This window comes from Cyprinus carpio, chromosome B3 (genome assembly GCF_018340385.1).
Source record: "Cyprinus carpio isolate SPL01 chromosome B3, ASM1834038v1, whole genome shotgun sequence".
Taxonomy (NCBI): Eukaryota; Metazoa; Chordata; class Actinopteri; order Cypriniformes; family Cyprinidae; genus Cyprinus; species Cyprinus carpio.
Window position 1 is genome coordinate 11,905,207 of NC_056599.1, and position 12,161 is coordinate 11,917,367.

General features: G+C 36.4%; 5 protein-coding genes across 6 annotated transcripts; 2 read left to right on the forward strand and 3 right to left on the reverse strand.

The window, feature by feature from the left end:
- Nucleotides 1-865: 865 nt before the first annotated feature.
- Nucleotides 866-1,721, reverse strand: LOC109104654 (hemoglobin subunit alpha-like). Its single transcript, XM_042719704.1, has 3 exons — nt 1,558-1,721; nt 1,185-1,398; nt 866-1,088 (listed from the first exon to the last, which is right to left on the reverse strand). The coding sequence occupies exons 1-3, from the start codon at nt 1,650-1,652 to the stop codon at nt 960-962; spliced, it is 438 nt and encodes a 145-aa protein (XP_042575638.1). The 5' UTR covers nt 1,653-1,721; the 3' UTR covers nt 866-959.
- Nucleotides 1,722-2,451: 730 nt separating this feature from the next.
- Nucleotides 2,452-3,322, forward strand: LOC109084013 (hemoglobin subunit beta). Its single transcript, XM_019098739.2, has 3 exons — nt 2,452-2,637; nt 2,740-2,962; nt 3,084-3,322. Exons 1-3 carry the CDS (start codon nt 2,546-2,548, stop codon nt 3,213-3,215), a joined length of 447 nt encoding a protein of 148 aa, XP_018954284.2. The 5' UTR covers nt 2,452-2,545; the 3' UTR covers nt 3,216-3,322.
- A 1,739-nt stretch (nt 3,323-5,061) lies between these two features.
- Nucleotides 5,062-7,012, reverse strand: LOC109104660 (hemoglobin subunit alpha-like). 2 transcript variants are annotated; one of them, XM_019117942.2, is made up of 3 exons: nt 5,869-7,002; nt 5,567-5,771; nt 5,062-5,343 (listed from the first exon to the last, which is right to left on the reverse strand). In XM_019117942.2, the coding sequence occupies exons 1-3, from the start codon at nt 5,961-5,963 to the stop codon at nt 5,077-5,079; spliced, it is 567 nt and encodes a 188-aa protein (XP_018973487.1). In that variant the 5' UTR covers nt 5,964-7,002; the 3' UTR covers nt 5,062-5,076. The 2 variants fall into 2 exon arrangements, with proteins under 2 accessions (XP_018973487.1, XP_042575637.1); XM_042719703.1 differs by having other exon boundaries at nt 5,113-5,309; nt 5,869-7,012.
- Nucleotides 7,013-9,187: 2,175 nt separating this feature from the next.
- LOC109104657 (hemoglobin subunit alpha-like) lies at nt 9,188-10,306 on the reverse strand. The gene is given in 4 exon segments (XM_042719707.1): nt 9,188-9,327; nt 9,330-9,417; nt 9,770-9,977; nt 10,137-10,306. Coding segments are annotated over 4 exon segments (429 nt in total). The 5' UTR covers nt 10,232-10,306; the 3' UTR covers nt 9,188-9,289.
- A 1,046-nt stretch (nt 10,307-11,352) lies between these two features.
- LOC109104649 (hemoglobin subunit beta) lies at nt 11,353-11,953 on the forward strand. Its single transcript, XM_042719708.1, has 2 exons — nt 11,353-11,593; nt 11,715-11,953. Exons 1-2 carry the CDS (start codon nt 11,444-11,446, stop codon nt 11,844-11,846), a joined length of 282 nt encoding a protein of 93 aa, XP_042575642.1. The 5' UTR covers nt 11,353-11,443; the 3' UTR covers nt 11,847-11,953.
- The last annotated feature ends 208 nt before the right edge of the window (nt 11,954-12,161 follow it).

Consider the following 12,161-nt stretch of genomic DNA (forward strand, 5'->3'; position numbering starts at 1 on the left):
TTAAATGCATCCTCGGTCCATCCTAGATAATAGGCCTGCAACACAATTCCTTTGAATTCATAAATTTTAGATAATGTTATGTTTAAAGTTGTGGGGTAAAAAGTACTGCATAATTGTACTAAAATTGTAGTTAAATTTTAACTTTAACTAACTTTTAGGTATTTAAATGCAAAAACAGAGGCAAAATAATTTATTTTTAAAAGTGCGCCTTTTTAAGCATTTTAAATTAACCTGAGTTTTTGTTTTTTAACTTGATGATACCTAAAGAAACCCTGACTATGTGCAAAAACTCTCGGACACAACAAATATTATACGGATATTATTATATATATTATATATATTATTATATTTTACAGTTATTTTATTATATTATATTTTACAGTTCTTTGATATTTGAATATCGATTTTTAGACTAATCGTGAATTGTGTTGACTCAAGTCAATCGCATAATGGTTATTTAAAAAAAAAAAAAACATTACTTGTACTTTGACCATATAAATGCAGCTTTGGTGAGTTTATTTGCAAAGGGACACAACAAATGCGGAAGCAAATGGTTTTATCAAATAAACAATATAGGCCTATTATTTTCCACAAAAATAAATTAACTTAAATATTAAATGAAAAGATTAAAAATGACTGCACAACCAATCAGGTGGCTATATATGCACAGACACAAAAGAGTTTTATGTAAAGGTCAATTTTGAGTAAGTTCGAATAAAAAAAAGTTGGTAAAATTTTATTCATTTTAATAAGGATGTCACAGTAAGAATCAAATGTAAAGTTTGCAGTGTATCCTGACAAAGGATTTTGGAAACATTTATGATCGATTCAAATATAAGAGATAAAAAAAAAAATAAGACATGACTCATTTAATTCTCTGCCTTTTATTGAGAAATTTTATTCAGACCTCACACTTCGGGAGTGCCGCACAGTGTCTCGTATGAATGCCCACCGGAAATTTAGCGGTACCTCTCAGAGAGAGCCAGAGCCAAGTTCTGGAAAAACTTGTCAACTGACATGTGAACCTCTGGGGGGAAGTCTCCAGGGTAGAGCATGCCGATGACCACGATGACATTGTGTGCGAGAATCTAGAAAAGAAATACACAGAAACACATTACAATGAATATGCCATGTCCATGATGGGAAGTCTTAAATTACACTAGGTATGTTTTGTCATGGTGTACCTTGAAGTTGCCCGGGTCAACACGCAGCTTGAAAGCATGAAGTTCGCTCAGGGGAGCCAGACCTCCCACAAGGTCGTCTATTTTTGAAACGGCATCGCCGACTGCACCCATGATAACCTTGCCATGCTTCTTCACAAGCACAGGACCGGACCCAGGGCTCAGGTCAGCCCAGTGAGCGAAGTAGGTCTTGGTCTGTGGGTAGACGGTCAGCATTCTGAAAGGAAGCAATAACATTGATCATTTTGGTGATCTAAACATTAGCTAGGCTGTACTTTAAGGTACTTGAATAAATCAACTTCTTTATATTATTTTGCAATGTTATTTTAAAAATTTCTACATAGACCTGTATAGGAAGACCGTAATTCAATATTACCTGCCGAGGGCTTCAGCGCCGATATCATCGGCTTTGGGGCTGATCTTAGCCCATAGGGCTTTCACAGCAGCCTTGTCCTTATCAGAGAGACTCATTGCCGCGTCTTCTTTTTCTCAAGTTAGATTGTCTTCAGAAAAAGATGTTGGCGAAAACAGGATTTTGTCTCACTTTTTATATAAAACTAAGGAAGGGCACACCCGTCAAATCGGTCCAAACCACACCCCTTAATCTCTTTATTGCTGATCCCCAACGTGTGTTGTCCAATCAAAAACGTGCCAATTGTGTGCTTCTTATTTAATTGAGATAGCGATTTTATTTTCACATCCTTCAGGCGCTAAAGTAGAATAAAAATATTTTTTATTCCCATTTAATCACCATATTAAAGCTTATGAATCAGAATTAACACAATGTTCAAATGAACTGAACACACTTGTGTAGCCTATAGGCTATTTATTTATTTTTTTATTGTATTTTATTTTATTTGCTTCAAAACGTTAATAAATGGTGCCTGAACTCTCGGAAAAGATTATATGTCATTAATGACATGACAAGATGACATGAAAAACGCTTGTAACATAATCGCATTTGTTTGGTCATATATTGTAATTAAAATACCTGTTTGTGACGGTGCAGTAGTATTTCATTTTTTCATTTAGCTTTTCCACAAAATAACATTTAATTATAATAAACCCTTGCATGTTTAAATGTTTATTTTATTTTATATATTTGATCAACAACAATTTGTAGGCAGAAAAAAAAGCTTACTCATGTTTAAGACATCTTACAAAACAATTTTTTGGACGGTGTCCGATCAGTGATGTCCAGACATGAATGAGTCACCTGCTCGGAAAAATGACCCAATAAGACTTTGCATCTTGTTATGGGCGGAGACATCACACGTCAATAAATTGTACTCCGGTTTCTGAATTTCTACTAGTGATTCCTACTGGACTTAAACAAGTACCTAAGGACACCCTAAAACCTAGACATGGTTGAGTGGACAGATGCTGAGCGAAGTGCCATCATAGGCCTGTGGGGAAAGCTCAATCCCGATGAACTCGGACCTCAGGCCCTGGCCAGGTATCATTGCATCTCAGTCTCTAATAGACACATTCTCCGTGTTAGATGATGTCAGTTGCGCAGTTTATTTAATTCTGTTCTTAATGATTCTGTTCATTTAAGGTGTCTGATCGTGTATCCCTGGACTCAGAGGTATTTCGCCTCCTTTGGAAACCTGTCAAGCCCTGCTGCGATCATGGGTAACCCCAAGGTGGCAGCTCACGGGAGGACTGTGATGGGAGGTCTGGAGAGAGCCATCAAGAACATGGACAACATCAAGGCCACCTATGCGCCACTCAGTGTGTTGCACTCTGAGAAATTGCATGTGGATCCCGACAACTTCAGGGTAGGTTTGCTCAAATAAAACTAATATTTGCGTGATGTAAATATAGAAAACTGTTGTGCTCATATATTGTTGAATCATCTATATCGAAAAACAGCCACCTAATAGATCTCTTTTTGTACAGCTCCTGGCTGATTGCATCACCGTGTGCGCTGCCATGAAGTTTGGCCCCTCTGGTTTCAGTCCTAACGTCCAGGAGGCCTGGCAGAAGTTTCTGTGTGTCGTCGTGTCCGCTCTGTGCAGACAGTACCACTAGATTCCCATCACCGATGAACACCAGCTGTATTGCAGAAGATTGCGGGAGCTGTATACACAAAGATCTATCTCTTATAAAATAAGATCAATAAAATATTGTTAAAAGCACTTTAATGTTGTTTGCTTCCATTTATTCAAGAAAACAGTGACTAGCAGTCTATATGACCAAAATAAAACTCTTAAAAAAGAAACATGTTCTAGATGACAACTTAGGGAAAGAATCATGTTAACTTTTAGCAAGTTTTTCGACTTGACTTAATGAGTCAGCAACAAGCAAGCCTTGCAAAAACAGTTTTGATAGATTTGCACACTGTGGGTGTTAACCGCTTGAATTCAATGATATTAGAAATAAAATTTATCACAACCTCCAGTGGCTCTAGTATCAAAATATGCTGGCACTCTTCATTATTTTTATAAATATAATTGTTTTAGTAAGCTAGCTTCTCTGTTTGTAAATTTACTTAGGCCTAGATATAAAAAAACGCAACTGAACTATAAGCTGTTTTTTCTCCAATATGCTGATTTTGGAGCAGGAGCAAAAGTAATATATTACCACCCCAGCAAATAAAAGTATTTCGTAATCAGTGGAAACCGTTAAAGTGTTTTCTGTCGCAATCGTATAGTTCTTAATTTGAGAACGGATTAACCGTTCCAATAGGCTAATAGGGAGTGCATAATTTCTTCAATAATTTTAACGGCTTGGTGTCACAATCACACCTCAAGACATTGTTCAGACATTGTTCAGATGGTTTATTTCAACACATCTGTCATGTTTCCGTCCTGAAATCTCGTGTGTGCTGAACTAATTTCTTACGCACCTCATCCCCAAACTTTCCGTTGCAAATTCCAAAATGTAATTTTTGAGCTAATAACAGAGGCTTTCACTATTGATATGCAAGCTAATGCAGTTATTATTGCAGTCTAATGCAGTTATCAGAGAGAGAGTGAGAGAGGGATTTAAAACGTGAATACCTGCGTTTGTATGTCTCTCAGCAGTGTTCAGCAGCGTCTCTAATAGCGAATCTTTAAGTTGAACTGCTTCAAGAACCTTACTGAGAAATGTCGCGTGTCTTTTAGCTGGGAAACTATTTTATTGATAAATTCGCTGTCTTGTTCTCTCTTTCTCTCATTGTCTTTATAAATGTATTAATAATTCTGCTAGTACGAAAAACTATTTCGCAGTTTGCGGCTTCATACATTCAGACTGGACCAAAGTTGTCCTCGTTCATTTAATTATAGCTACTGAACTTCTTAGTATTTTTTAATTTTTTTTTTGGACAATTAAATTAGCTTGTCTTCAGAGAACTGATTTCAAATAATATTTTAATAGTCACGATTATTTTGTTTTTATTAGCCTAAAAGTTAGAACATTGAAACATTATATGTTAAATTAATTGCAAATCATGCTGGTTAGTTTAGGTTTAAGGTAGGAGTGTGGTTAGGTGCTCCAAATAAAGTAAACATTTATATAAAATGATTTCTGTGTTTTGTTTTGTTTTTTGTTTTTGTTTTTTTACAAATGCATGCAAACCATTAAATTAAGTCAAGCAATTGAATGCAATGGAGGATCGATATGTGATGAGTTGGGATTGATAACCTAGGTCACACAAAAACTACACAGCACTATGGAAAAATTACCTAATTTTTTGAGTTGTAACTAAACAATGTTGTTTAAAAGAGATTAAATGGCATCGATTATCGATTACTGACAGGTCATCAAAGTGCTAAACATTAGGCTAAATAAGTAACAGATTACCACCTACAAGCCATAATAAAATGAAAGTCATAGAATATAAAGACTCCTGGTTTCATGTCCAATGATCAATGAAAAGGGCCTGTTTGTCCCTATATACTGATTTGGTTCATATCGACCGGGAAAAAAACATAAAGAAGAAACCTTTTCGATTGTTAGAGATTTTATTAATTGCATCTGATACTTTAGCTTTATCGTTTGAAGTGCCTCTGTTTGCAGATGCACGAGAAGCCCCGGAATGATGAGTTAATCTGTATTTATCAGCGAGGGCTGCAGACAGAGCCGCAAGGAACTTGTCCACGGCCACGTGCACTTCTGCGGTGAAGTCAGCGGGGAAATTAACTGCAAGAGTCACGAGGATGTTATGGGTCAGAATCTGAAACAATAACCCAAAAAGTAGTAAATGAACAGTTAATGCACTATGAATTAATAATTCACATTCTGTTTCACATTTTTGACATTTCACTTTTAACTCAGTAAAGTGCTCCATAGCCTACCATGATTTAGGTGTGTCAGATTAGGTTAACACCTTAAAAGCAGGCCTACTCAAGTAAATGAATACGAGCATTGAACAAAGAGCACATTAGCAAGTATCTTACCTTGAAGTTTACAGGATCTAGGTGAACCTTGGCATGGAGATTACTCAAGGAGCTCAGTCCACCAATAAGATCATCCATTTTGCCCACAGCATCAGTGATGGCTGCCATCACATTTTTTCCGTGTTTCTTCACTTTGGCAGAACCGAGAGAATAATCAGACCACTGAGGAAAATATATTTTAGTCTGAGGGTAGACAGCAAGCATTCTGTGGGAAGAAGAAAAATCAGTTTTTGTATTTTTGACAAAATTGTTAGACATAGATTTATAGGTCTCAAAAGTGTATTTTAATGTAGAGCTCTTACCTTCCCAGAGCTTCTTGGCCTATGGCGTCGGCCTTACTAGAGATTTTACCCCAGAATGACTTGACCACATCTCTATCCTTAGCTGTCAAGCTCATATTCCGATTCTTGTTATTACAAGAGCAGAGGTTTAGGTGTATAAGGGTCTTTTATAACGCGCAGTGCTGCCACACCCAACAACGCCCCAGCTCCACCTCTCAGACTTCAGCTAATAGTTACGGACAAATAATTAATTTAGCTGTTTTTATCATCTATCTATCAAAACAGCAATGTTATATATCCTAAAATAATGATCAGAAATACAGTAGGCCTATTCTATCAAATATATTAATTTACTGAAGGATTGTGACAACTCTTACATAAATAATATTGAATGCCTTGCCTGTTTTGTCTGAAATAATTATTATTAACAACAGATTTATCTGAACAATTTCTATTCAGTTTACTGCATTTATGACACATACTTTAGGATTATTTGGGGACACCAACAGGGTGGAGCAACTAAAAAAGAACAGGACATCCATGCTTATCACAGTTTAATAAGAACATTTTGAAATGGGAGGAAAGTCTAAATGTCAAGATAAAGCCAAAAGAGATGTCACCCGTTCACCTATTAAAATTTTAAATGCGTTTGTTTTAGCTAATTAAACCAACTTGGGGGGGTTTGGTGTTGTTTTGCGGCACGATGTATGTAGTATGTAGTATGTAGTCACTAAACAAAGAGTGACAGCTTTTTGGTCTATAATCAATTTAAAATGTAGAACTTTGTTTTTCGGCCACACACGTTGCAAAGTTTCAGGAATGACGTCTGTATATTTATGCGGGATTCACTCTTTGAAGTATAGAATAGAAAAAGAATAGAGCAAGCAAGTTTTAGAGGCCTTTTTTTGTTTTTGCTAATTGTATAATAAATTAAAAAAAAAACGTACAAAAAGATTAGAGAAGCTGGTGTTAGTCGTTTTTTTTTTTAAAGAAAATATGCAGTTAGTAAATGAAACAACATACACATAACATGTATATCACATATTTTTGACAGATATTACGATTGGGATTTGCTTCAGCTTAATATTGTCAATAGTGTGCAGCAAAGTATAGGTATCGTTACCCTGCTGAAAAAAAAAAAAAATACAAACTATTCCTTTTTGTAGTGTGTTTTGGGCATTATTCCAATAGGAATGACTGTTGTTCTATTGTTTCCCATCTGCCAGTTTACATCCCACCAATAGAATCCATCAAATACCAGTAGACAACATTATAGTTTACATTAAAACTAATAGGCCTATAATTCCCATTATAACCCTCAAATCCATAAAATTTTCTGATGTGTTTTGGGAGGGGTTCTGTTTTTTTTTTTTTTTTTTTTTTTTTAGCAGGGAATATTATAATGGTATTACTTTTACAGAATTTACTTAATGACTGAATTTCACAGAAATAGGATGATTTATTCGTTTTTAAGTATTTGGGAAAATGTGCTTAATGTTTCATTTCTTCCAAGTGAAATTAGCAAAGCAGTTAAACTGAATTTACATTTGTGTTAAATGCGGAGCCAGGGCAGTCAAGCCTTGTCCATATTGCCACATGCGCTCGTAGAGGCTTGCGGTGTGGAGTGCACTTTTAGATAAACAAGTCAACATATGCAATTGTGTCTTTCGAAGGTAGAAACACAAAGTTTGCGTTAAACAGCCGCGGATCAGGAGCGGACTGCAAACGCGTCCTGTGTGAAAGCACACTGAGTCCGTGCTGCTTCTGCACCGCTTGTGTAACGCACACGGACCGCTTACGCGTTGCAGACGGTGTATATGTGTGAAACAAAAAATATTTTTTGTACCTGTCTGGTTTTCTGAGAATACAAGGATTCAACACTTATTCCTAAGGTGCATCCCCTTTTACTGCCACCATTTTGAATATATTATGTAATATCTAAAATAATAATAATAAAATAAGATGCAAAGACACCAATAAGTAGAATCGTATACCATATTGTAGACAACATTTTGGGTGATCGCCAGTTGATGGTTGGGACATGATGCTATGTTCAGTGGTTCAAAATGGCTTCCAAATCTGTCCAGTACACTGTAGTGACCACTATGCATCAGAGGGTTAAGCCCTCTGAAAAACATATTTCACATATTATTCAATAATGAGCAAATTAATACTTATTTTCTCTGCAGGCTCAAAAACCCGTCCTGTCCTGTTTTGTTTAATCTTTATGGGTCAAGTAGGCTATAGAAACTGTTAACCATCTCCTTTCAGCTCTGATAACTTAATGAAATTTCGACATTTCTATGATGAAAAGCTTATGTAGATTTTATCTATCAAAATGAGCCAGAATGTTGATTTAGGCGCTATTTTTTATTTTTAAGTTCTTTATCCCCCTTGTTTTTTCTTGTAAAATCTTTGTACACAGACAACTTCTGCTTTGACCTCAGGAGGACTGGGTTGGAGAATGGTGTTCGTGTAATAGTGATTTCACGCCTGTAGCTCATTTTTAACAGGCTAGCTTAAATTCATCTCTGGTCCATCCTACATACAAGGCCTGCAACACAATTCCTTGGAATTCATACATTTTAGATAATGTTTTGTTTAAAGCTGTGGGGTAAAAAGTACTGCATAATTGTACTAAAATTGTACTATAATTAAAGGCAAAAACAGAGGCAAAATAATTTATTTTTAAAAGTGCACCTTTTTAAGCATTTTAAATTTGACCTGAGGTTTTTTTTTTGTTTTTTTTTTTTTTTTTTTTTTTTTTTTTTTTTTTTGTAATGCAAAACCTAAAGAAACCCGTCAAAAATCATATTTCTCATTGTTCTGACTATGTGCAAAGACTCTCGGACACAGCATACGGAAACTTATGATTTTACAGTGGTTTGGTATTTGAATATCGATTTTTAGACTAATCATGAATTGTGTTGACTCAAGTTCATTCGCATAATGGTTGTTTTTTTTTTTTTTTTACTTGTACTTTGACCATATAAATGCAGCTTTGGTGAGTTTATGTGCAAAGGGACACAACAAATAAACAATATAGGCCTATTCTTTTCCACAAAAAAATAAATAATAATTAATTAATTAATTAATTAATTAACTTAAATTAAATTAAATATTAAATGAAAAGATTAAAAATGACTGCACAACCAGTCAGTTGGCCATATATGCACAGACACAAAAGAGTTTTATGTAAAAGTCAATTCGACTAAAAAAAGTTAGGTAGAAAAATATTTATTCATTTTAATAAGGATGTAAAGTTTGCAGTTTATCCTGACAAAGGGTTTTGGAAACATTTATGATCGATTCAAATATAAGAGATAAAAAAAGACACGACTCATTTAATTCTCTGCCTTTTATTGAGAAATTTTATTCAGACATCACACTTGAGTTGGTCAGGAGTGCCGCACAGTGTCGCGTATGAATGCCCACCGGAAATTTAGCGGTACTTCTCAGAGAGAGCCAGAGCCAAGTTTGGAAAAACTTGTCAACTGACATGTGAACCTCTGGGGGGAAGTCTCCAGGGTAGAGCATGCCGATGACCACGATGACATTGTGTGCGAGGATCTAGAAAAGAAATACACAGAAACACATTACAATGAATATGCCATGTCCATGATGGGAAGTCTTAAATTACACTAGGTATCAACGCTATCTCACGACCAATTCGTACGTATTTTACGAGGTGGCTAATTCGTACGAATTTGTACGACCTCACTCGTACGATTTCATACGATTTGCCTAGACCCCAGTGACGGGTAGGTTTAGGGGCGGGGTTTGGTGTAGGTAATTCGTACAAATTCATACGAATGTGCAACTCGTAAAATACGTACGATTTGGCAAAAATCGTATGAATTTGTACGAGTGTGGTCGTACGTATTCGTACGAATTAGCCACCTCGTGTTTTGTCATGATGTACCTTGAAGTTGGCCGGGTCAACACGCAGCTTGAAAGCATGAAGTTCGCTCAGGGCAGCCAGACCTCCCACAAGGTCGTCTATTTTTGAAACGGCATCGCCGACTGCACCCATGATAACCTTGCCATGCTTCTTCACAGGACCGGACCCAGGGCTCAGGTCAGCCCAGTGAGCGAAGTAGGTCTTGGTCTGAGGGTAGACGGTCAGCATTCTGAAAGGAAGCAATAACATTGATCATTTCGGTGATCTAAACATTAGCTAGGCTGTCCTTTAAGGCACTCGAATAAATCAACTTCTTTATATTATTTTGCAATGTTATTTTACAAATTTCTACATAGACCTGTATAGGAAGACCGTAATTCAATATTACCTGCCGAGGGCTTCAGCGCCGATATCATCGGCTTTGGGGCTGATCTTAGCCCATAGGGCTTTCACAGCAGCCTTGTCCTTATCAGAGAGACTCATTGCCGCGTCTTCTTTTTCTCAAGTTAGATTGTCTTCAGAAAAAGATGTTGGCGAAAAGAGGATTTTGTCTCACTTTTTATATAAAACTAAGGAAGGGCACACCCGTCAAATCGATCCAAACCACACCCCTTAAACGCTTTATTGCTGATCCCCAACGTGTGTTGTCCAATCAGAAACGTGCCAATTGTGTGCTTCTTATTTAATTGAGATAACGATTTTCTTTTCACATCCTTCAGGCGATAAAGTAGCCTTTTAATAATTTTTATTGCCATTTAATCACCATATTAAAGCTTATTAATCAGAATTAACACAATTTTCAAATGAACTGAATCCACTTAGCCTATAGGCTATTTTTTTTTTTTTGTATTCTATTTTATTTGCTTCAAAACGTTAATAAATGGTGCCTGAACTCTCGGAAAAGATGATATGTCATTAATGATATGACAAGATGACATGAAATTAATTTCGAGTAATAAGGTTTATTTAAAAATCATTAACTGAAAACGCTTGTAACATAATAGCATTTGTTTGGCCATATATTGTAATTAAAATACCTATTTGTGACGGTGCAGTAGTATTTCATTTTTTCATTTTGCTTTTCCACAAAATAACATTTAATTATAATAAACCTTACATGTTTTTTTTTAATGTTTTTATTTATGTTTATTTTATTTTATATATTTGATCAACAACAATTTGTAGGCAGAAAAAAAAAAGCTTACTCATGTTTAAGACATCTTACAAAACATTTTTTTTTTTTTGGACGGTGTCCGATCAGTGATGTCCAGACATGAATGAGTCACCTGCTCGGAGAAATTACCCAATAAGACTTTGCATCTTGTTATGGGCGGAGACATCACCCGTCAATAAATTGTACTCCGGTTTCTGAATTTCTACTAGTGATTCCTACTGGACTTAAACAAGTGCCTAAGGACACCCTAAAACCTAGACATGGTTGAGTGGACAGATGCTGAGCGAAGTGCCATCATTGCCCTCTGGGGAAAGCTCAATCCCGATGAACTCGGACCTCAGGCCCTGGCCAGGTATCATTGCATCACATTCTTTAATAGACACATTCTCCGTGTTAGATGATGTCAGTTGCGCAGTTTATTTAATGCTGTTCTTAATGATTCTGTTTAATGTCTGATCGTGTATCCCTGGACTCAGAGGTATTTCGCCTCCTTTGGAAACCTGTCAAGCCCTGCTGCGATCATGGGTAACCCCAAGGTGGCAGCTCACGGGAGGACTGTGATGGGAGGTCTGGAGAGAGCCATCAAGAACATGGACAACATCAAGGCCACCTATGCGCCACTCAGTGTGATGCACTCTGAGAAATTGCATGTGGATCCCGACAACTTCAGGGTAGGTTTGCTCAAATAAAACTAATATTTGCGTGATGTAAATATAGAAAACTGTTGTGCTCATATATTGTTGAATCATCTTTATCGAAAAACAGCCACCTAATAGATCTCTTGTTCTACAGCTCCTGGCTGATTGCATCACCGTGTGCGCTGCCATGAAGTTTGGCCCCTCTGGTTTCAGTCCTAACGTCCAGGAGGCCTGGCAGAAGTTTCTGAGTGTCGTCGTGTCCGCTCTGTGCAGACAGTACCACTAGATTCTCATCACCGATGAACACCAGCTGTATTGCAGAAGATTGCGGGAGCTGTTCACACAAAGATCTAACTCTTATAAAATAAGATCAATAAAATATTGTTAAAAGCACTTTAATGTTGTTTGCTTCCATTTATTCAAGAAAACACTGACCAGCAGTTTATATGACCAAAATAAAACTCTTAAAAAAGAAACATGTTCTAGATGACAACTTAGGGAAAGAATTCTGTTCTTATCTTTTAGCAAGTTTTTCGACTTGACTTAATGAGTCAGCAACAAGCAAGCCTTGCAAAAACAGTTTTGATAGATTTGCACACTG

Bases quoted from the DNA above. Each gene is read 5' to 3' on its own strand.
- LOC109104649 (XM_042719708.1), top strand. From the start codon at position 11,444: ATGGGTAACCCCAAGGTGGCAGCTCACGGGAGGACTGTGATGGGAGGT. The intron at 11,594-11,714 runs GTAGGTTTGCTC...CTTGTTCTACAG, and splicing joins TGGATCCCGACAACTTCAGG to CTCCTGGCTGATTGCATCAC.
- LOC109084013 (XM_019098739.2), top strand. From the start codon at position 2,546: ATGGTTGAGTGGACAGATGCTGAGCGAAGTGCCATCATAGGCCTGTGG. The intron at 2,638-2,739 runs GTATCATTGCAT...TGTTCATTTAAG, and splicing joins GGACCTCAGGCCCTGGCCAG to GTGTCTGATCGTGTATCCCT. The intron at 2,963-3,083 runs GTAGGTTTGCTC...CTTTTTGTACAG, and splicing joins TGGATCCCGACAACTTCAGG to CTCCTGGCTGATTGCATCAC.
- LOC109104660 (XM_019117942.2), bottom strand. From the start codon at position 5,963: ATGAGCTTGACAGCTAAGGATAGAGATGTGGTCAAGTCATTCTGGGGT. The intron at 5,772-5,868 runs GTAAGAGCTCTA...TTCTTCCCACAG, and splicing joins GGCCAAGAAGCTCTGGGAAG to AATGCTTGCTGTCTACCCTC. The intron at 5,344-5,566 runs GTAAGATACTTG...TTATTGTTTCAG, and splicing joins TAGATCCTGTAAACTTCAAG to ATTCTGACCCATAACATCCT.
- LOC109104654 (XM_042719704.1), bottom strand. From the start codon at position 1,652: ATGAGTCTCTCTGATAAGGACAAGGCTGCTGTGAAAGCCCTATGGGCT. The intron at 1,399-1,557 runs GTAATATTGAAT...GCTTCCTTTCAG, and splicing joins GGCGCTGAAGCCCTCGGCAG to AATGCTGACCGTCTACCCAC. The intron at 1,089-1,184 runs GTACACCATGAC...TTTCTTTTCTAG, and splicing joins TTGACCCGGGCAACTTCAAG to ATTCTCGCACACAATGTCAT.